Source organism: Lathyrus oleraceus, chromosome 7 (assembly GCF_024323335.1).
Source record: "Lathyrus oleraceus cultivar Zhongwan6 chromosome 7, CAAS_Psat_ZW6_1.0, whole genome shotgun sequence".
Lineage (NCBI taxonomy): Eukaryota > Viridiplantae > Streptophyta > Magnoliopsida > Fabales > Fabaceae > Lathyrus > Lathyrus oleraceus.
The window spans coordinates 406,561,871-406,586,096 of NC_066585.1; the positions used below are offsets into that span (position 1 = coordinate 406,561,871).

Here is a 24,226-nt window from a genome sequence, read left to right on the forward strand (position 1 = left end):
TGTTCTAAAAAGTTCCCAGAGTCTTAATTGAAGGTAGAGAAAAACAAGAAAGGGGGTTTGAATTGTTTTTGGAAAATAAAACTTTTTGATCGTTTAGACACACACAGAGTAAAAACAAATTGACACAAAATTTTATACTGGTTCCCTTGAAATTCAAAGCTACTCCAGTCCACCCGGCCAAAGTGATTTCTCTTTCAAAAAGGATTTAATCCACTAATCTTGAAAGATTACACAAATAACTGTCTAAGAGAATGATCCCTTAGCCCTCTTAAGTATTCAGACTGCACAGAGTCACTTGAGGAAGTATTTTAGATAAGATTTGTAATGCACAATGCTTCTAATAACAAGCAAATATTACAGAAATATAAGGGCAATAGTTTTCACGTAAGAGCAACAACTCGTGAAAATAGTAGAAGAGGATAATTGAGAGATTTGGATTCTTGTGTGTCTCAGGTGTATATTCTTGTGAGGCATTCCATCCTTTATATAGGAGTTTGAGAGGACAGTTGAGTGATGACAAGATCTTGGTCATTGAAGAACGATTATTTTCATTACTCTCCTTGTTTCTTTCTAAAACCGTTTTGGGCGCGTCATAATTTCCTTCTAGAAATAGTTTCTTTCCAAAAACAGATTTCTTCATGGTTATGCGTTCTGAGCTGGAGAATCCGTATTCCGAGTCTTGTTAATCAGAGTTCATCTTCAGAGGTTGCTTCTGTCTGACCAAGTCAGAGTTTCTCTATAATCTTGACTTCTTCAGATTCAGAGTCTGGATTCATGCTTCTTTAACCGAGTTTCTGACTTCTTTTTGTTTTGCCAGTTCCTGCGTTGATCAGAGTCAGAACCTTCTGAGCGTGTTTTCTCTGAGTAGCATCTAAGCGCTGGATTTTATATCTGATGTTATATATATCTGATTGTTTTGGTCAGAGTCCTGCATACTTAAGAAAAAATTTCGTTAGAGTGCCATTGTTATTTCATCCTTTGTTATCTTCAAAATCTTTTAAATATATTGTAGAATCAACTTTGTTCTTACAATCTCCCCCTTTTTGATGATGACAAAACAATACAGAGAGAGGTGAAACAATACAATAAAAATCTCAGATCAGATAATGAAGGGGACTCCCCCTGAGTTAGATTCTTAGTAAAATCAGAAGTTCTTACCGAACTTTCCTTGGTTTAGTGCTTTAGCTATTTTCCTGCATATCGCTAGTCATTAGTTTAATACTAATTTTTATTAATGTTTGCAGTGTCTTGAGAGGTTTTAGTTATGTTTCCATCAGATCTTGTTTTAGTTCTCCCCCTTTTCGTCAGAATCAAAAAGACATAGCAAAAAAAAGATTGATATTGATAAAGCAGAGAACAGGAGAGCAGGTACAGATATGCAGCATTAGACCAGAAAGCAAATAAAGACATCAAAGAGGAAAAAGCAACAACCAAATAGCCTAGGTGCCTAAGGGTTTGGGGGCGGAGGCATCCGTTGGAGTAGCTGAGACAACATGTTCTGAATGTTGTTGTTGACAGAATCCTATTGATCCAGCCTAGCCCGAACCACTTATTGTTCTTTCTGCAGTTCCTCCAGAATCTTCAAGACCAGAGGGACGAACCCAGAGTTGGAGTGCTCCCCCTGAGTTAGAGCAGCAGCTTTGGCCTTGGTAGCTTCTTCTGCAACTAGACGAGTTTCTTCTTCAGCTTCAACTTTAGCTTTTTCCTCAGCCTCAGCAGCAGACACAGTAGCAGCAACAGCCTTTTCTTCAGCTTCTTTGATCCGCTGTTTTTCTTCTTGGCGTTATTTCTCTTCCCGTTCCTTCCTAGCTAGTTCCTCAGCCTCTCTGGCCAAGCGCTCTTGGAGCCTAATACCAGCGTCTCTGATGAAGTTGTTGAGGACTTGTTCAGAGATTCCTTTTAGTTTGAAGGCTTCAGAGGTCATCCAACTGATCACTCTGTTCTAGTGGATCCTTACTTCAGAGGGATCATCACTGATGCCATAATTGATGATCAGAGGCTTGATCTTCTCTACTGAAGACTCTGCAAAAACTTGTATTGCTTCTTCTAGGGTAGGGAAGGTTGTTTCTAGTTCAATGGCAGAGGCTGGAGAGGATGGAAAAGGTGAGTTGGGGGCACTGATATTTAGTGCGGGAGTGATGGAGGCAACTGAAGTTGTTGGTGTAGGAATGGCAGAGGGTGTCAGTGTTGTTTGTTCAGGTTGTGGATTTGATTTAGAGGGTGAGTGTGTTGGTTGTTGTACGGGTGGTGGTGTTTGAGGTGGTTCAGATGTAGTTGGATTTTGTTCAGGGGGTGGGGTAGTGACTACTAGTTCAGGTTCAGAGTGTGATGGCTGTTGAGAGGCCAGAGCACGGGCTTGTAGCTGAGCCAGAGTAGGGGATTGAGGGTCATATGGTTCATTGTGGGAGACCATAGTATGATGGGGATTATGGAGAGGATGATGATGAAGGTGATGTAGTTTCATTCAGCATTTCTTTCAAAATAAATGAAGAACACAGAGTTAGACCATAGAACAAGAAGCCTGGAGCAAAACCTGCTTATGCACATGATGCATGTAATGCATATGATTTAATTTTTGTATCAGAGGAACTTTAGAGTTTTATTTGCAAATATCAAAAATATTAAACATTTATCACATATGGAAATATCACATCAAATAATATTTGGAAATATTTTTACACCAAAGAAGTACAGTCTTGGTAACCAAATTCAATACAAGAGAGAAGGAAAATGGACATCCAATGGAACCCTAGAAACAATCATCTAAAGCTCTGGAGACTGGAAGATAAGATGCACGAAGCCTCTTCACCTCCCTCTCGTAGGCTGCCTCGATGTTTGCCTTCTCTTTGGCGAGTCGATCATACTTCCTCTTCCAAAACTTGGAAGACTGAGGAAGTAGAGAAGTCCATGCATCATCAGGATCATCTACAACCTGGTGCTCGAGGAACTCTATCAAAGCATCCTTCTCCTTGATCTTTTGAAGCAACTCCTCTCGTTCACGGATCCAGGCACGCGAACGATCTTCGTCTCTCAACTCCTCTACTCCTTGGTTAGGGAGGGTTGAAGGCCCAGCCTCAACCAAAGGTGTAGGTCTTGGATACTCGTAAGGCATGAGGTACTCGGAAGCTCTCCTCCTAACCCAAGAAGTATAAGGCTCCAAAGCGATACAATTCTTCGGACCTAGGTCCTTCCTTCCTTTCTTATGAATCTTGCCCCAAGCGTGGACCATCCTGCCCTTTAAGCCTTGGGGATCTTTACCCTCCTGAAAGAACACACCCTTTAACAAAATGTTATTGGGTTTATCCTTTAGGGGGAACCCAAGCTGACGACGTGCCAAAACAGGGTTGTAGTTAATCCCATCACATGTACCAAGAAGAGGCACATTGGAGAATTCACCACAAGAGGCAATGATCTACACACCATCATATACACGGTTGTACCAAAAGATATCATCATTAGTGAGAGACATAAGTCTCGTGGACCACCGTAGATATCCTTTGTTCTCCTTGAAGGCGACCGTCTGCGGCAAGTGCGAAATAAACCACTTGTACAGCAAAGGCAAACAGCACACAATGGTACCACCACCCTTTGCATTCCTCATATGCAAAGAAAAGTAAGTGTCACCCAACAGAATCAGAATGGGATTAAGAGTAGAGAAAATCCTAATAGCATTCACATCCACAAACTTGTCGATATATGGGAATAACACTAGCCCTTAGATGAGAAGTACAAATATGGCCTCAAAGGCGTCCTCACTCATGGCCTTCCCATACATAGTAGCTTGATCAATGAGGAACTCAGAAGGGATACCTTGTATTCCACCTTTGGTAGTCATATGAGAACCAACCAGAGATTCATCTATATGCAACATAGCAGCTATCTCTTGAGAAGTAGGAACACTCTCTAAGCCAATGAACAACAACTGATCTAGAATAGGTATACCCACAAGGTAGGCATACTCCTCAAGCGTGGGCAAAAGCTGAAAATCCGGAAAAGTGAAGCAACAGTACAAGGGATCATAAAACTGCACCAATACCCTCATCAATCCTTTGTCCACTTGAGTAGTCAGAACAGATAAAAGCTTCCCAAAACGAGCCTTGAACGACATAGGATGTCAAATTCCTTAGCTATTTCAAGTCGGGTTGTCTGAAATTGTACTTTTTCGTATTCCTTCTTTGTCTTTCCATGTCTGAAAATTTGCAAATAGACCTCTTAAGTTCCTTGAAAAGTTTCTCATTATTGATGATATGGATGCAAATGGGTGCATGAATGCATGAATGCAACAATCACACTCAAGGATCAAGCAAAGCACACCAAACAAAGGTCATGGGATGGATCATGCCATCCTTAATATCAATCATCCATTTTGGTGGATTATGGTTTACACCTTATCAACACCCAAGTTCCATTGATATTAAGGATACAAGAACAAATCAATCATGAATCAAGGGTTTGTTGCAAGTCATGAGCATGGAGTCTCGGTTAAGGACCACCCAAAGGGAGTGTACTAGGGTTTAAACCTGCCAAACATGTTCTATAAGAGGTTCCCATAGTCATCATCCCATCTTTCGAATATTATCGGAGAAACCACTACTCGTATTCCAAAAATATTCTCAAGAGAGACTCTTATGAGTGTAGTATCGCATAGCAATCGTATCAAATCTTACACTTGAATGACTTTCGCAATACATCCTAAGAATAGGCAAAGATGGGCATGGTAAACTAACGTCCTTGGCTTCTAAGGTCTATATTGGAAAGAGTAATGTCTAACCACAACTACTTGTGTGACATTATTGATCCCAACATGGCCTCCACCAAGTGAATGAGCTTGCAAGTCAACTTGCTAAGGAATAACTCCACACAAGTCAACAAGATTATGCCATTCTCCTATCCTAAGTGCACTCGAGTTCGGGTATAGAACTCATCTCACAAAGATCACCAAGCATACAAGGAATTAATATTCAAGCAATTCAATCATTACATACAATACAATAATCCCAAATTGCCCAAAAATATGTCACACAATAATATGAAGGTGAGAAAAACAAGAAAGGGGGGTTTGAATTGTTTTGAAAAATAAGCGCTTTTTCAAAAAGAAAACCACACAATGATTTTATACTGGTTCGCTTATAACACAAAGCTACTCCAGTCCACCCGGCCAAGGTGATTTCGCCTTCAACAAGGACTTAATCCACTAATCTTAAAAGATTACAAACAACGCCTAAGATAAAAATCTCTTAGCCCTCTCAAGTATACAGACTACACAAAGTCACTTGAGGAAATAAACAAACAATAGATAAAAGATTTATGTAATCTAGAGTGCTTCTAAGATAAGCAAGTATTACAGTAGTATGAACAAAGTGATTCACGTTATAAGCAAAAGCTTCGTGAAGATTTAGAGAGCAAGAAGGTTTTCTTGTGTTGATGTTTCAGTATAATTTTTCCTTGTATGTGTGGTAGTTGAAATGTTGATTTGCAATCCTTTATATAGATCAATGAGGTAGTAGTTGAAACTGATGAGTAATAAGATGAATTTACGCCATAACATAAACAGCTTCTGCAGGATAACTTTTTCTCCTTGAAATGACTACTTACCACAAGTAGTATCTTCTTTATTGAAATTGGAGATTAACGTCTCTTTCTTAATTAGGAAAACCATTTGCAAATCTTTACTTGACTTTAACGTTACTCTTTCATGATTAGCAATTCCATGCTCAGAGTATTTGTGTTTCTGGAGAGTCTTGGAATCTTGCTTCTGACGTTTAATCTCTTGTGAGTTCAGATAGTTTCTTCAGATAGCGCTGATAACTTCTGGAGCTTAGAGATAGCGTTGTTCAGAGTCAGAACTTCTAGAGCTACTTCTTGTTCAGATGCTTCTGATACTTGTTGTTTTGCTCAGAGTTAGACTTTCTTGAACTTGTTTTCACTTCAGATGCTTCTGATCATTTGATGATTTGTATCTGATCTGGTTTTGTATCTGATGACATCATCAAATTTCTTCCTTCTTTCTTTAGAACCCTGCACACTTAGAAACTTTTCGTTAGGGTGCCATTTTTGGTTTCATCCTTTGTTATCATCAAAATCAAGGAATCTGTTGTAGAACAATTTTTGTTCTTACAATCTCCCCCTTTTTGATGATGACAAAACAACCTTAATTAGCAGATGAAACATGAATAATATTAGATCAGATAGACAGAAGCTCCCCCTGAGATAATGCTAGGGAGTTCAGAAGTTCTTACCAGAGTTTCTTAAGTACAGAGGTTTCTGAAACTTTCTGCAATTTCTTAAGTCCAGGTTAGATAAATTTATTTTTAAGAAAAATATGTTGCAGAATGCTTAAGGTATTAGACAAGGTTTTCATCAGAGCTATTAATGACTTCTCCCCCTTTTTGTCAGAATCAAAAAGACATAGTAAAAAAAATAAATAAAGGAAGAGAAAAACATTGTATTAAAATTGAAGCACAAAGGCAACAAGAAATAAGAAAACATCAGATTCAGAGAAGGCAAGAAACAGAAACAACAGGCAAGCAAAATAAATAAAATCCTAAGTGCCTAGGGGTTCGGAGGCGGAGGCATTCTCTGAAGCAGCATTACAAGCATGTTCTGGATGTTGTCGTTGACGGTATCTTGCTTGTCCATTCTGGCCCGGAGTTCATTCTGATCTTGCTTAAGTTCTTTCAGAGTCTGAAGAACCATAGGGATCACAGAAGAGGACTCCCCCAGAGTCAGAGCCTGCTGAGCTTCAGCTTCAGCAGCAGCTTGTGCTTCTGCATCCGCTAGAGCCTTAGCTTCAGCTTCCTTTTCCCTTAGGATTTTAGCTTGACGAGCTTTTTCTTCTTCTTCTAGTCTTCTTGCTTCTTCTTCAGCTTCCTTGGCCAATCTCTCTTCCTCCAGCCTTCTGGCTTCAGCTTCTCTGGCAAGTCTCTCCTGGAGTCTTGCCTCAGCATCTCTGATGTAGCCATTTCTGACTTGTTCAGATATGCTCTTCAGTCTAAAAGACTCAGAGGTCATCCAGCCAATGACTCTGTTCCAGTGTGTCCTTACAGATTTAGGATCATCACTGATTTCAGAGTTAGTGGTCAGAGACTTGACCTTTTGTACTGAAGCTTCTGCTACCTGCATGATGGCTTCCTCAAGGGTAGGTGTAGAAAGTTCAGGTTCAGGTTCAGGTTCAGAGGTATGAGGTGGAGAGTTTGGAGGGCTGAGATTTAATGTGTGAGGTTCAGATTCTGATTCAGGTTGGGGTTCAGATTCTGCTTCTAGTTGAGGTTCAGATGTTTGGGGTGAAGCGTAAAGAGGGTTTAAATCTAAGGGTTCAGTTTCAGCTTCAGGTGCAGCGGAGATGTTTGGTGGGGTGATATCAGAGGTGTGGGGTTCAGAGGGTTGAGTTTCAGAAGGTATGGTGGTTGTTTGTTGTGGTGGAGGTGAAGTTGCTTCAGATTGTGTTTGTGTTTGTTGTGAAGCAAGTTTATGAGCATAAATTGTGGCTATGGTTGGGGAATCAGGGTCAGGATATTCTGGGTCAGAAGAGATGGAAACATATGGGGGTGATTCTGGTTCTGAGGATGATGAAGAGGAAGTGCTTTGGTAAGTTTGTGCAGGTTTATAGGGAGGTATGAAAGTACGGGCTACATTTAGAACTGGTGAAGGTTGGGAGGTTCTGGTGGTTGAAGGTGGGATTTCAGAAGTAGTAAAAATAGGTTGTGAAGAGAGAGGGTTAGAAGAAGCCATCAGAGGATTAGTGGTAAAAGAAGGAACAGACGTACCAGTAGATATATTCAGAGGAGCTGAAGATCTGCTTCCAGAAGCTTCTTCAATTCTTGCCTTCTTTGCCGGAGGTGCTATCTTCTTCTCAGAGAGACCTCTCTTGTATCTGACGAAATCTGCTTCTGAATCTAGACAATCGTCGAGGCTGAAGTCAGAGATGTCAACACCTTCATCCAGCAGACGATTAAGATAGATGGCCACCGCATCTCTGGGTTCGTTCTTGAAGAACCTGGCAAGGCCATGAGGCATCTTCCTCTGATCTTTCAAACAATCCCAGGATGTGTCCAGAGTGGGTCTGACTTGAATCTTCTTAATTATCCCCATACTCTTGAGATTTCTGGCATTCAGAGGCTTCCCAACATCTATTGCCAGATCTAGCATCAGCTTGGTCTTCTCCAGATGATCCACCAGCCCATTTTCAATGAAGACATCAGATAGCAATCTTCCCAGAGGGATGTAGGATCTGGGCTTCATATTGTTTCTGGTTTCTCTGACAGAATCTCTCAGATATCTGAATAGAAGCGCAGGAAGGCAAATCTTCACTCCCTTCTGAATGCAGTACAGAATGCATTTCTGGTCTGCATTAATGTAGTTAGAGGAGTTAGAGGCTGGACGGTGGTGAATAGTTCCCAGAATAATCTTCAGCCACACTCTGAGGTTCTGGTGCAACTCTTTGTTCTTTGAAGGATTTCCTTCAGTGTTGGGTTTGAAGATTGTTGGGTTGATTACATCAGTGATGCGCTTTGACCTAGGAGGGATGTTGTAAATCCTTTTTCCTCCACTTCTTTCCATGTTCAGTAGAGAGGCTATTGACCCTTCAGTGATAACAATCTTCACCCACAGAACATATGAGACGATGAAGTGGTCATCTGCATCTGCAAACCTCCAGAACTCCTTGATGAGAAGAGGGTAAACAGGACCATAAAGCCTTTGGAAATAGTTTTCCCATCCTTGTTTACGAAGCTCTTCAGTAAGATCAACGCCATTTCTCTTCAATTTGTCGAAATCAACTAGTGATTCACACAACACGTCCAGTCCTTCAAAAGGGGTTGAAAGGTTAATATGGCGTTCTCGGTCAAGAATATGGGGTTCTTTGTAAACAGGGGTTATGGTGACGCCTGTAACCGTTGGTGTTGGAATGCTTGAGGTTTGAGCAGAAGAACTTGATTCCATTTCTTGAGAGAAGTTAAAGACTTGTTGTTGTTGAGCGTCTATGGTGAAGGAGAAGATGAAGATTGATGAAGATGAAGAACTTGCAGAGAATGCTTCAGAGAGGGTTTAGGGTTTTAGAGTGAGTGAGAGTGATAAGTGTGTGAAATGTGAGAAAAGTGTTTATATACTCTAAGTGAAACACATGCAAAACGACACATAAAATTGCGTTAGCACAACGCTCAAGTAAGCACGCTTGGGGGGAAAAAATGATTACAGCTAATTAATGAATTTCTAATCCCACAGTACGCACACTGCTCAAGGAGATTTCAAACGTTCTGACCTTTGAATTTCTTTTGACAGCTGTCTAGAAGTTCTAGGGTTAGACGCTTAGTGCTCCACATGTTGATGTATCTGATCTTCAGGAATACCAAAGGATAGGTTTCTGAAGATTTCTAACTCAGATATCTTCTTAACTTGGTAGAAGTATCAGAGTCAGAGGCAGAAGTGCATTTGTTTTAATCAGAGACTCATTTTACATTTTCAGAGCCATGCTTCACTCAGGGCAATTTTTAATGTTCAGATGTTCTCAGATAAAAAGAAATCTATCTTCAGCTAGAGGCTTAGTAAAGATATCTGCCCATTGATGTTCAGTATCAATGAACTTCAATGTTACTATCCCTTTCTGAACATAGTCTCTGATAAAATGATGTTTTATTTCAATGTGTTTGGCTCTGGAATGTAGAATGGGATTCTTACTTAAACAAATAGCAGCAGTATTATCACAAAAGATAGGAATGTTACTCTCAAAGATTTGCAGATCTTCTAACTGATGCTTCATCCAGAGCATCTGAGTTGTGCACAGTGACGCTGAGATATATTCTGCTTCTGCAGTTGATAGAGCAATTGTTGATTGTCTTTTGCTAGCCCAGGATATCAGATTGTTTCCCAGAAGCTGGCAATTTCCAGAAGTGCTTTTTCGTTCTATTCTATCTCCTGCATAATCTGCATCACAATAACCCGAGAGTCTATACTCTGATGTTTTCTCATACATCAGGCCCAGGTTAGGAGTTCCTTTCAGATACTTAAGAATTCTCTTAACTGCTGTTAAATGAGATTCTCTAGGATCTGATTGGAATCTGGCACAAAGACAGACACTAAAGAGAATATCAGGACGAGTAGCAGTCAGATAGAGAAGAGAGCCTATCATACCTCGATAGAGCTTCTGACAAACCTTGTTGCTTACCTCTTCCTTTTCCAGAATGCAAGTTGGGTGCATGGGAGTTTTTGCAGAGTTGCATTCAGTCATGTCAAACTTCTTTAGAACGTCTTTAATATATTTACTTTGATGGACGTACGTGACTTCTGAAGTTTGATTAATTTGAATTCCCAGAAAGAACTTTAGTTCTTGCATTAAACTCATCTCAAATTCTGCCTGCATTAACTTAGAAAATTCTTGGCAAACAGAGATATTAGCAGAACCAAAAATAATATCATCAACATAAATCTGGCATATCATGAGATCATTATTAAGGTTTTTACAGAAGAGTGTAGAATCAACTTTTCCTCTGATAAAATTTTGTTCCAGAAGAAAATTGCTTAATCGTTCATACCAAGCTCTAGGAGCTTGTTTAAGTCCATATAAGGATTTCTTAAGTTTAAAGACATGTTCTGGAAAATTTGAATTTTCAAAACCTGGAGGTTGGTTGACATACACTTCTTCTGATATATAACCATTAAGGAATGCACTCTTGACATCCATTTGATATAATTTGATAGAGTGATTTATAGCAAAAGATACAAGAAGACGAATAGATTCTAACCTCCCGACTGGAGCAAAGGTTTCATTATAGTCAATACCTTCTTGTTGACTGTAACCTTGAGCTACCAGTCGAGCTTTGTTTCTGACAACTTCTCCTTTCTCGTTCAGCTTGTTTCTAAAAACCCATCTGGTTCCAATGACATGAGTGCCTCTGGGTTTAGGAACGAGATCCCAGACATCATTCTTTGAGAATTGATCCAATTCTTCTTGCATAGCTGCCACCCAGTCGTTATCCTGAAGTGCTTCATCACAAGACGTAGGCTCAATCAGAGACACTAGTCCCAGAGGAGTATCTTCAGAAGTCCTGAAGGTAGATCTGGTTCTGACAGGTTCGTCCTTGTTTCCCAGAATCAAATCTTCAGATACATTGATACGACTTTTGACTTTCTTTGGGATTTCTGGAGATTTAATTTCTTCAGAGTTCTGAGTGACGGTTGCTTCTGGAGTTTTATCAAATTCTACAAGAGTGATTTCCAAATCTGCAAACTTTTCAACTAGCATTGACTTTTCAGGGTCAAGCTTATCATCAAATCTGACATGAATTGATTCTTCCACAATTTTGGTTTCTGTGTTGTATACTCTGTAGCCTTTAGAGCGTTCTGAGTATCCTAACATAATACCTTTCTGTGCTTTGGAATCAAACTTGTTCAGATGTTCTTTAGTATTTAATATAAAGCAAGAACATCCAAAAGGATGAAAATATGAAATGTTTGGTTTTCTTCCTTTACACAGTTCATAGGGAGTCTTTTCTAGAATAGGTCTTATAGAGATTCTATTCTGAATGTAACACGCTGTATTTACAGCTTCTGCCCAAAAGTGCTTTGCTACATTAGTTTCATTGATCATGGTTCTGGCCATCTCTTGGAGTGTCCTATTCTTCCTCTCTACAACTCCATTTTGTTGTGGAGTTCTAGGGCAGGAGAAATCATGGGATATTCCATTAGAATCAAATAATTCTTCAAAATCTTTGTTTTCAAATTCTCCACCATGATCACTTCTGACTCTAATAATTTTAGAGTCAAATTCTTTTTGCACTTTGGAACAGAAACTGGTGAATACAGAGTGAGACTCACTCTTGTGCTTTAGGAATTTTACCCATGTCCAGCGACTGTAATCATTAACAATGACTAGTCCATACTTCTTTCCATTAACTGATGCTGTTTTCACAGGACCAAATAAGTCAATGTGAAGAAGTTCCAGAGGCTTAGAGGTAGAAACAACATTTTTCTTTTTAAAAGATGTTTTTGAAAATTTTCCTTTCTGACAAGCTTCACACAGAGCATCTGAAGAAAACTTCAGTTTAGGTAGGCCTCTGACTAACTCGAGTTTAGTTAGCTGAGAAAGTTTCCTCATGCTAATGTGGCCCAAGCGTCTATGCCATACCCATTGCTCTTCGTGAACTGACATTAGACATTTAACATTTTGATCTTTTAAATCAGAAAGATTTATTTTGTAAATGTTATTTTTCCTCTTGCCTGTGAAAAGGACAGAGCCATCGTTCTGATTAATGGCTTTACATGTTTTTTGATTGAAGATTACATCATAACCGTTATCACTTAATTGACTTATGGATAACAAGTTATGCATTAATCCTTCTACATAAAGAACATCAGAAATAGAGGGAAGAGTACCATTACCAATAGTTCCGGAGCCTCTGATCCTTCCTTTCTGATCTCCTCCGAAGCCTACAAATCCAGCGTCTTTAAGTTCCAGACTTTGGAACATAGACTTTCTTCCCGTCATGTGTCGCGAGCATCCAGAGTCCAGGTACCATGACTGGTGTCTGAACTTTGCTGCATAGGATATCTGCAACATACACAATCTTATCTTTTGGTACCCAGAATCTCTTGGGTCCTTTCAGATTAGTTTTCCCAGAGTTTATTATAACTTTGGGTTTTCTAGCATTTTTAAATTTTTGTTCTTGTGTGTGTGTGTAATGATATGAAAAAGGAGACTTAAGTTGGTTACTGGTAGAAGTTTTATCTTCCTTAGAATCATACCCAATTCCCTTTTTATTATTCTGACTAACTCCATAAATCATGGATGCCATAATACTCCTATCTATCCCATTTTTCAGAAATTCTTGAAAGGCTTCTTCGTATTTATAAATTATTGCATTTGAAGTTTGTGGAGTTTGAGATAACGCTTCTTCTAATTCTAAGCTTTTTCTTTTTGCTCCATCTCTTTCTAATGTTAACAATTTAATTGTATCTTCTTGTGCTAGAATTGTCATCTCAAGCTCGCCACAATCTTCAAATTTTGCTTTAAGACAGCCTTTAATGTTTTTAAACTTTTGTTTTAATTTCTGATATGAGCTAAGAGTTTCTGACAAACAAGATTCTAGATCAGATCGGGAAAGTTCAGAAAATACCTCTTCAGATTCTTCATCTGAGCTACTCCTGGATGTGGTAGCCATAAGTGCCACGTTGGCCTTTTCATCAGAGTCAGATTCTGATGATCCAGATTCACTATCATCCCAGGTAGCCATCAGTCCTTTCTTTGTCCTGAAGGTATTTTTCTTGAAGCTTTCTTTTCTAGAGTTGTCCTTCTTTAGCTTGGGGCATTCATTTCTGTAATGACCTGTTTCTTTACATTCATAACAGGTAATATCTTTGTTAGATTTACCTTTTGAAGTTGATTCAGATCGATCTCCTCTAGGTCTTGGTCTTCTGAAGTTGTTGTTCCTCTTTTTCCAGAGTTGCTTAACTCTTCTGGTTAGAAGGGACAACTCTTCTTCATCATCAGAGTCTTCTGGTTCAGAGTCGTCAGTATCTTCAGTTTCTGCCTGGAGAGCTTTGGTTCTGTCAGGTTTCCGTCTTTCAGATCTGGACTTTAGCGCTACAGACTTGTTCCTTTTCTGAGGCTCATCTTCCTCTAGTTCTATCTCATGGCTTCTGAGAGAACTGACAAGTTCTTCAAGGCTGATATTGTTCAGATCCTTTGACAGCTTCAGAGCAGTAACCATAGGTCTCCATTTCTTTGGCAGACTTCTGACTATCTTCTTAACATGATCTGCAGTTGTGTATCCTTTGTCTAGCACCTTGAGACCTGCAATAAGAGTTTGGAATCTAGAAAACATAGCCTCTATAGCTTCGTCATCTTCCATCTTGAAGGCTTCATATTTCTGGATAAGCGCCAGAGCCTTCGTCTCTTTGACTTGGGAGTTTCCTTCATGAGTCATCTTCAGAGAGTCAAGTATATCTTTGGCTGTCTCTCTGTTGGTGATCTTTTCATATTCGTTGTATGATATAGCATTTAGAAGTATTGTTCTGGCCTTGTGGTGATTTTTGAAGATACGTTTCTGATCTTCTGACATCTTATTTCTGGGAACTTCAGCTCCATTTTCTGAGACTGGAGGTGTGTATCCATCTGTGACAATGTCCCAGAGGTCAGCGTCATAACCAAGAAAGAAACTTTCGATTCTATCTTTCCAGTAATCAAATTTCTCTCCATCAAAAACAGGAGGCTTAGCATTGTAACTATCTCTTTCATTTGAGTGGGCCATGGTTTTTCTCGTACTGGATCTCTCTACACTGTTAAGTGTTTGATTAGAAAATCAATAACAGAGCCGGAGCTCTGATACCAATTGAAGGTGAGAAAAACAAGAAAGGGGGGTTTGAATTGTTTTGAAAAATAAGCGCTTTTTCAAAAAGAAAACCATACAATGATTTTATACTGGTTCGCTTATAACACAAAGCTACTCCAGTCCACCCGGCCAAGGTGATTTCGCCTTCAACAAGGACTTAATCCACTAATCTTAAAAGATTACAAACAACGCCTAAGATAAAAATCTCTTAGCCCTCTCAAGTATACAGACTACACAAAGTCACTTGAGGAAATAAACAAACAATAGATAAAAGATTTATGTAATCTAGAGTGCTTCTAAGATAAGCAAGTATTACAGTAGTATGAACAAAGTGATTCACGTTATAAGCAAAAGCTTCGTGAAGATTTAGAGAGCAAGAAGGTTTTCTTGTGTTGATGTTTCAGTATAATTTTTCCTTGTATGTGTGGTAGTTGAGATGTTGATTTGCAATCCTTTATATAGATCAATGAGGTAGTAGTTGAAACTGATGAGTAATAAGATGAATTTACGCCATAACATAAACAGCTTCTGCAGGATAACTTTTTCTCCTTGAAATGACTACTTACCACAAGTAGTATCTTCTTTATTGAAATTGGAGATTAACGTCTCTTTCTTAATTAGGAAAACCATTTGCAAATCTTTACTTGACTTTAACGTTACTCTTTCATGATTAGCAATTCCATGCTCAGAGTATTTGTGTTTCTGGAGAGTCTTGGAATCTTGCTTCTGACGTTTAATCTCTTGTGAGTTCAGATAGTTTCTTCAGATAGCGCTGATAACTTCTGGAGCTTAGAGATAGCGTTGTTCAGAGTCAGAACTTCTAGAGCTACTTCTTGTTCAGATGCTTCTGATACTTGTTGTTTTGCTCAGAGTTAGACTTTCTTGAACTTGTTTTCACTTCAGATGCTTCTGATCATTTGATGATTTGTATCTGATCTGGTTTTGTATCTGATGACATCATCAGATTTCTTCCTTCTTTCTTTAGAACCCTGCACACTTAGAAACTTTTCGTTAGGGTGCCATTTTTGGTTTCATCCTTTGTTATCATCAAAATCAAGGAATCTGTTGTAGAACAATTTTTGTTCTTACATAATATACACAACAATACAACAAAATGTGAAAAGTAGGCAAAACCCACTAGGCAAATGTCCCCAGCAGAGTCGCCACTTTTCTGTAGCGGGGTATTCGTTACCATTAGAGATATTGACTAAATCTAAGGTAAACCATACAAGTCGAGTCGCCACCGCACTTCTATTTATCCAAAGGAATGGTTAGAAAGCGAACAAAAACCTAAGAGTTTTATCGAATCAAAAACTAGTAAAAATGTCAGAGATCGGGGTAAGTGGGTTGGTTATGCAATGGGAAGGTTTTAAGCACCCAAAACATCCTAGGTACTCCTAGGGAGCCCTTTTCACATTTGTTGTAAGGTTGGTATTTTGTGAAAATTGGTTTGTGCAAACATGATTGAAGAGATGAGAAGAGAATATACAAGTTCTTTACATTTTGTGTTTGGATGGATAAACCCATTGCCTACGTACCATCTTAAAAAAGATTAGGATCAAAGCCTCGTAGTCCGGGGTAAAAATCTCAAAACAAGTTGGTGAATTGATTGGTCCAGAAGCCTTAAGGTCTTTTGTTATCCAAGGGAGAAAACTCAACTTAAAACCACAAATCCACCATGTGAGGATAACTTCAACATGCTAGTGAGGGGTTAACCCTATAATAAGCATGGGAGACTCATTGTCCATCACTAAGGATATAGATGAGTATTACATCTACCTCAAGGATAACTCAAACCTAATAGCTAAAGGTTATGGAAAATTTTGACTAAGAAAGTGGCCAGGGAAACCACAAAAGGCATTTGAATGGGTTATATTTACCAATGAAAAGTATGTACAAAATATGGTCAAAGTTGACTTAGAAGTTCAATTCAAAATAAGTGTTATGAAAAGAAAGTTTGAAAATCAAAAGCATAAGGCTTAGGTTTCTAATTTTTGAAAAGAAGTGTTAAATGTTTGCACAAAAGTTTTGGCTTGGGTTAGAGTGGATGGAAGAAGAAGAATGGCTAAGTCCTAATCATACAAGAGGTAAGGGATAAGAAACAAGACCACAAATGGAGTTCCTCTCTTGAGATCATATTGATGATCCAAGTAGCTCCCATCCTTTAGAATATGCAAGGAAAATAAGTAAGCTCAAGCAATCATCATAATCAAACAAGCTTCTTAGAAGATCCCCAATGTCTCTTGTATCTTTCACTTTTGGATGAACATGGCAATGGTTCTTCAATTTGAGCTCTCATAGGATCCCCTAGCACAAAGCACACACATCAAAAAGTTTTATGAAGCAAATCAAGAATGGAGAAGAGTGAGTTTAGATGCTTGGTCCTTCTAATCCATCTTCAATATTAAGGTCCTTTTACTCCAATTTTTCATAGGGAATGTCCTAGAAACTAAGTCCATTTGTCCATTTCTTTGCATTTGGTCCACAACCATCAAAACAAACACACAAGCACAATAATATATACACAATTATGTGCTCAAGTGAGCAAAAGGAAAATTGCATTAACATAAACATGTGCTCAAGTGAGCAAAGGGGGAAATGCAAATCAATAATATGTACAAGAATAGTAAATTGCATAAATGTAAAGAGCAAGAATTAAATGTTAATGGTTAATGGTTAGTGTTAGTAGTTAGTGTGCCATAAGGAAAGTTTAGCGCTATGTTAAGCAATCGTAATTGGACTTATGTAGAAGTCACAACTATCTGAGGCCGGTCAATAAAAATGTAGGCAACAACATAAGTTAGAGGTCTTGATTAGTGAATCAAACTCCAACAACTTGCCATGCCAAAGAGAAGATGAGATGAATTACATGATTTAGAAAGCAATCTATCTTTAATGCAAAGCCATTCACTTGATCCATGATCAAGATGAATTACATTTGAATCAAGGAAGATTAAACTTCTTTAATCAATGCTAACCACCAATCTTTAACTCATTGATCAAAAAAGAAAAAGAAGGAGGAGAAGAAGAAAATGAAGAATTAGAGTGCATTAAATGAAATGGAATGAGATAATCAACAACCTATGACCAAAGAGAGAGAAGATCAAGGTCAAAGAATAGAAAACAGAAGCAAAATGAAGATTAGAAGTCAAGAAACAAATAAAATATTTTTGGCATTTTTAATATTTAAAATAAAACTTGAATTAAAATAATAAAGAACGGTCAAACTTCAAATTCACTTCAAATCAACTTTGAAAAGTCCAAGTGAATTATCCCATGTTCAACAAGGTCAAACAAAGTTTGACAAAAAATTTCAGCATTTTTAAAAGTCAGAAACTATTTTAAATCAATTAAAAATGCATAAAAATAACCTAATTGAATTAAAATCTCAAATAAATTAATAAATTAATGAGAATATTTTTCATAGATCTATCATCATGCAAAGAGGTTGGAAAAATATTTTTGTATTTTTTGAATATAAAAAACTATTTAAAATGAATTAAAAATGACCAGAAAAGAGAAAATTACTAAAAAATAGCAAATGATAAAATAAAATTAAAAATTAAAAATCATTTTTAGAAACTAGAAATTAAAAGAGAAATAATGCAATTGGTCCCATAATTTTTGGACCAATAATGAGAGAGATATGAATTTTAGAAAATGAAATGGAATTAAAAAATAAAATGGAAATTATAATCAGAATTAAAAAAATAAGGAAAAACATGAGGCGTCGGATCAGGCTCATTAATTGAGCTGGCACATCAAACGTTCCTTAAGCGCGCGTCCACCAAAGTCCTGGGTCAATGAGAAACAAGTGGCATTAAAAATAGTCATAAAAAGGGAAGGACCAGATTAGATCTGGAGATGAGATCTAAGGGCTGTGGTTCAATCTCAAGACCAGACGGTGGCCAGCGCCACCGTCTTCTCCAACCAGCTCCGGCGAAGGCAAAAAATTACAGAGGAATAAATGTGCACCAAAACGCGCGATCCAGGTACCAAACGAAAGGTGGAGTGATGTACATCACTCCTATGCCAATCAATTCCACTCTAGATCCCTATTGAGAGAGAAGTCAGAGATGGAACTTTAGTGGTGTTCAACTGAACTTTCTTAATTTCATCAATTCAAAGCTCAGAATGATTGCCTCTATGAAGAGGACTTTAGACAACACAACAATAACAAGAAACAAGCAATGTATAATGAGATTCGAAGAAATCAAAATCTGAAGTAAACCTCTGAAATGGAGAGTTTGAGTGCACAATTTCTTGATGCTTAAGCTTGCAATATGATCTATGGATGAAGGAGAAGAAGGCTAAGGAACTTTAGATCTGAAATTTCAATCGAGGAAATCAAAATTCAGATCTGAAATTTGATAGAAAATTGAGATTGTTCCTTTGGTGTGAGGGTGTGGATTCAATTCAGCAGAGGTTTAGGCGCCTTCAGGTTGTGAAAATGAGAGGCTAAGCACTCCTATATATAGCAAATGGCAAGGTGGGAGCATGAACAAAGCATTGCATGGGAGAAGAGGGCCTCCATGCATGGGCCTGTACAGGCGCATGGAGGGCCCAATTCTGATTGGAATGGCAAGCTTGTATCATAATTAGATGGAATGGACGTGAAGATATGATTGCAAATGAGTGTGCATGGAGTTTTCAAATGGTTTCTAAAATTGCACATCATTCTTCATCTCTTCGAAAATGATGCTTCCAAAATCCAAATGCAACCTTATGAGTAATGGTTGGAAAGCTTGTTGTATAAGGAACAAATGTCATGTTGATCAGAACTTCATTTGGGCCTTGGAAAATAATGAAATTTGAGCTTGAAGTGTAGGGTGCAAAACATGCATGTGTGAGATTTCCAAATTTGGCCAATGTCCAAGCCCTTCTGTCTCAATGATGCAAGCTCCAAATGATAACATCTTCAACATGAAAGTTATAGATATTTTCAAGACAACAAATTTCGACTTAAATTTCGCATCATTTCGATTTTTTATGAAGAAGTTATGGGCACTTGAAGTTGGACTTTTTCACATTTCAATGCATTTGGTCCAAAGTGACCTATAATGTTTTGCATTATCACATGTATTTATTTTGATATTTTGCAATTTTTCTAAACATAACATTTGAAGTTAACACATTGATCTTTCCAATTAATTTGATCTCACCTCAAAACCATGAAAAATGAAGGAGTTATGTCCTCGGGAAGTTGACCCAAAATTAGGGTTTCAGTCAAAATGACCTATAATGTCTTGGAATGGATGATGACCTTCCAAGCTTCAAATCAATTTTTGATGAACATGAAAGTTGTTAATATTGTCCTTAAGAACATTTTTTCTCTTGGGATCATATCCATTTTACCAACACAGAAAAATTTAGGTCTCAGTGCATTTCAAAATAGTCAGATGAATTGACTGATCAACTTCTCAAGTCCAAAACTCATATCTTGATGAATTGATGATTGAGGACACTCAAATAAGTTCAAATATGCATGAAATTATGAATTAAAGAACTTCTCTTGATTGTATTTGACCATGGGTTGAGGTTGCTTCAAGAGCAAGGCACAATTGATGAACAAATGAATTAAGGTTTCCTTGGGAAAAAAGCCTCAAACCCCTTGACTTGCTTTGATCAAAAATGATGAATTGAGATACTTGGGAGGCATATTTGATGGATGAGAGCTTTGGGAACCATTTCCATGCTTGCTTACATCTTCTCTTGGCCATATCAATGCACATAGGGTTTCCTAGAAGCTTTAGACCTTGTGACTGCTCAAGCTACAAACAAAAGATATTAGTGACATATTTTTGTGCTTTTGGCTAGTAAATAAAAATGAGAAAAGAAATAATATACAATTCAAGCATGCTTGGTGACCTCAAACCACTCACAAGAGATCCCAACCTAAAGGCAAAGGGAACCAAGATGCTTATGATCCTTGAGGCTTATGCAAATGCAATGTTATGATGACATGAGGGATCTTAGGGCCAAAATTAGGGTCTTACAGATGCCCCTATTTAAGGTCATTCTAGCCGGAGAAGTGAAGGTTAAAATCTTCATCTCGACGAGGTAGAATGGGCTTGAATAATAACAAAGAGACAAATTTTGGTCCCTAAGAGACCTCATGATGCAAATGTATGTATGCAAAAAGGTAATACTCTAGGGGATATATGTGTCCACAAAGAAGAAAAGAAATCCGGAGAAACTGACAATTCATATGAGTAATTCACTCCATGGGACAGAGACTCTAGGACTCTAATGGGAATAAAGAAGGGAATAAATCGTGCGAGCAGGTCACGACTTAGAACTTACTGAGAGTCACGAGAGGAATTCCATGAAAATAAATCAATGGAAGGACTCGAGCTGCCTCAAAGATGCATGTATCGGGGAATATGCCAATACAGCGGAACTATCCACAAAGGATACTTCGGATGAAAATCCGGACTCAGGTGGGGAAAATCCACTAAGGGACTCCACTAGGGAATGTCCACACAGGACTCATCTGAGGAAACAACAAGATGAGGTATTACCGGTTACTGGGTAATAAGCTCAAGGAGACATGTGATCGCAACACCGGCATAAGGGTGAGAGAACAACATGCTCGGGGAGAATGAATATCTAAGACCGATATAAGGGTGAGAGATATCAAACATCCAAAATCATCTGAGGAAAACCTAAAAAAGGTATATTTCAACTCAGGAAAAACCGACTCCACAGGGGACAAACAGTCATAATAGGGAGCAGAGAAGAAGGAACACCAGGGATACCGGTTACTGGGCATATAATAGGTGACCGACCAAGCGTGAATTGGGGAATATTTCCATAACACTCATCATCCAAAAGAGGGCTAAAAAGCAGACTCGATTACAGGATGGACATTCGATTCCACAAAAGGGGATACGAATCTTACTTGACTGGGGAAGAGCAAAAGACTTCGACCAAAGAGTGCATGAGATATATATTATCTATTACCGTCAGAATGTAGATAAAACACTCGCATGGAAGATTATCCGCAATCGGTTACTGGGTTAATGAAGGATAAATCGATCGAAAGAAAAGGGGCATCAGGATACCAAAAACTAGGTATAGAGTGATGACCGATCACAAGGGAGAAACGATCATTGCCAACAAAAGGCAAATGAAAGATGACCCGCTGGGGATACATTGACAAAGGCAACGATCCGAGAGACATATCACCGGTTACTGGGAGATATACTCAAAAAGGGTGAAGGAATATCAAATATAAACGTCAAGGAGGGGATTACATCTACCGGATACTGGGTAGAAAACCACAGAAGAGTAACTGTCATCTGTTAGGATGAACAAAAAAGTTAACTCTACAAAGGGATAAAATAGGGTTTACAACTACCGGTATGAGGGTAGAAAACCACAGACTCCGCCCGGGGAAAGATGGATAATTACTGGTTACTGAGCAATTATTCATCTAAACTATGGGGAAGTGCAAGGAAAAATGCCAAAAGCCAACCTAAGAACAAACTAGAGAGGCATGATGAAATAAGACTCATCCCTTTGAGGATATAACTCAGGGGGGAGCTCCATCCCAGTATATGTGTTAGGAGGAAACAGAAACAACCAACATCCACGAGGTCATAACTCAGTGGGGAATATGGAAGGAAGGATAAACACTTTCTGCTTATGGGGCTGACTCTACATGGGGATATCAAACACAAACATCTGCTTGGGGAAATATATTACCAACCAGCAGGAGATGACAAACCAAGATATATGGCAAATAATGCAACATGAATATCTGAATGTTTAAAATTATGTATATATGTGTGGTTTATGTATGATGAATGGTGACAAAACAGACATTTCTAACACAAACAGGTTCAACAATCGATGAACAAACGTCCAGTACTACATCTCGAGAGAGAAAGCTAGACCCACTAGAGAACATCCAATCTGATGGGGGGCAAGAGATACTAGGAAACACATATCTCTTCAGGGGAAAGAGCATCAGCCATCCCAACTGGGGACAGGATCGCACAAATAAAATCCGCCACAGAAGAAACTCTACTGGGAGAATTATCAACGGGGAGGATGGATCTCTGTGGGGAACAACCACCAATCAGAAGCTTCCAAGGTCACCACTAAATACTGTACTACCAAATAGATCACATCTGCCGAGGAGGAAGGATCACTACTCTGCTGAAGGAAAGAGGGATGGATACCTTACCAAACAACTCTGCTCGGGAGAAAAACCACAAAAACGCTCCGAAGGAAGAGGATACAAGCATGCCAGGAATATGAACAAATATCTTACCCTGTTGGGAATCATACCATCTTTGGGAGAGCACTGAAGACATCCCAAGTATCCTTTCATCATTGTGAATATTCACTTTGTTTAAAAACAAATTATGAAAAAATTTATCTATTTAAAACAATGATATTTCTCAATTAACACATGCAAACCATTTGTTGAACAAATAAGAGTGTAAATAATTGGATAAAGGCTCAAATTTATTTGATGGAATGGTACTCTGCAAATGGCAAGACTCCATAGATCTTTACAAATTTGAAATTGGTGATATATATTGGAAAAGGGCTACATTGAATATAATGACCATTTCTCCACCAACTCTGAATCCGATGTGTTTGAAACTTCAGTTGATAATGACTGAGTGAGAATCTCTGATAGATGACAGTTTGTAGAACAAAGTCTTGTCAAGATGCAGTTACTCGCCAGATCCCTAATTTTTGCCTAGATTTCCCCAGGGTGAGGTACTCAATCTAGCGGGATATATATTCATTTTTTATTGTCTCTAACTTTTTCCTGGACCGCCCTTTCGGGTTTTCAATCCACTGAGACACTCATTTTTTCCTAAGCTGCCCTTTCGGGTTTTCAACTTAGCGAGCTATTCTGTTTTTATTTTTTAGGCGAAGTATTTCTTGACTGCATCTGAATTCATAGGACGAGTGAAATCCTCCCCATCCATAGTTGTAAGTATCAAAGCACCGCCTGAAAAGGCTCTCTTAATAACATATGGACCTTCATAGTTTGGAGTCCACTTGCCCCTGGAATCGGGCGCGAAAGACAAGACTCTCTTGAGCACAAGGTCACCTTCTCGGAACACACGAGGTTTGACCTTCTTATCAAAGGCTTTCTTCATCCTTTGCTGATATAACTGATCGTGGCACATGGCAGTCAATTTCTTCTCTTCTATCAAATTCATCTGGTCATAACGACTCTAAACCCATTCAGCATCAGTCAACTTGGCTTCCATCAAGACTCTCATTGATGGGATCTCCACCTCTACTGGGAGCACTACCTCCATGCCGTAAACAAGAGAGAAAGGGGTTGCCCCTGTTGAAGTGCGGGCAGATGTACGATATCCATGCAAAGCAAATGGCAGCATCTCATGCCAATCTTTGTACGTAACAACCATCTTCTGGATAGTCTTCTTGATGTTCTTATTAGCAACTTCAACAACCTCACTCATCTTGGGTCTGTAAGGAGAAGAATTATGATGTGCAATCTTGAACTCGCTACACAGCTCTTTCATCATCTTGTTGTTCAAGTTAGAACCATTGTTAGTAATGATCTTATCCGGCACACCATAACGGCATATGAGTTGATTCTTGATAAACTTCACAACCACCTGCCTGGTCACGTTTGCATATGATGTCTCTTCAACCCACTTAGTGAAGTAATCAATTGCTACGAGAATAAATCTGTGACCGTTGGACGCTTTCGGCTCTATCATGCCAATCATGTCAATTCCCCACATGGAGAAGGGCCATGGTGATGAAATCACATTCAGAAGTGTCGGAGGAATATGAATCTTATCCGCATAAATATGAAACTTATGGCACTTCTTCACATATTTGCAACAGTCAGACTCCATTTTCAGCCAATAGTAGCCTACTCTCAACATCTTTCTAGCCAT

At 38.6% G+C, this 24,226-nt stretch overlaps 1 protein-coding gene across 1 annotated transcript; it reads right to left on the reverse strand.

Moving 5' to 3' along the window:
- Positions 1-1,549: 1,549 nt before the first annotated feature.
- Positions 1,550-2,413, reverse strand: LOC127104057 (uncharacterized). Its single transcript, XM_051041273.1, has 2 exons — positions 1,958-2,413; positions 1,550-1,765 (listed from the first exon to the last, which is right to left on the reverse strand). Exons 1-2 carry the CDS (start codon positions 2,411-2,413, stop codon positions 1,550-1,552), a joined length of 672 nt encoding a protein of 223 aa, XP_050897230.1.
- Between the last annotated feature and the right edge of the window lie 21,813 nt (positions 2,414-24,226).

Coding starts and splice junctions, on each gene's coding strand:
- LOC127104057 (XM_051041273.1), bottom strand. CDS start 2,413: ATGGTCTCCCACAATGAACCATATGACCCTCAATCCCCTACTCTGGCT. Junction 1,766..1,957: donor TCAGTGATGATCCCTCTGAA/GTAAGGATCCAC, acceptor GAAGAAAAACAG/CGGATCAAAGAAGCTGAAGA.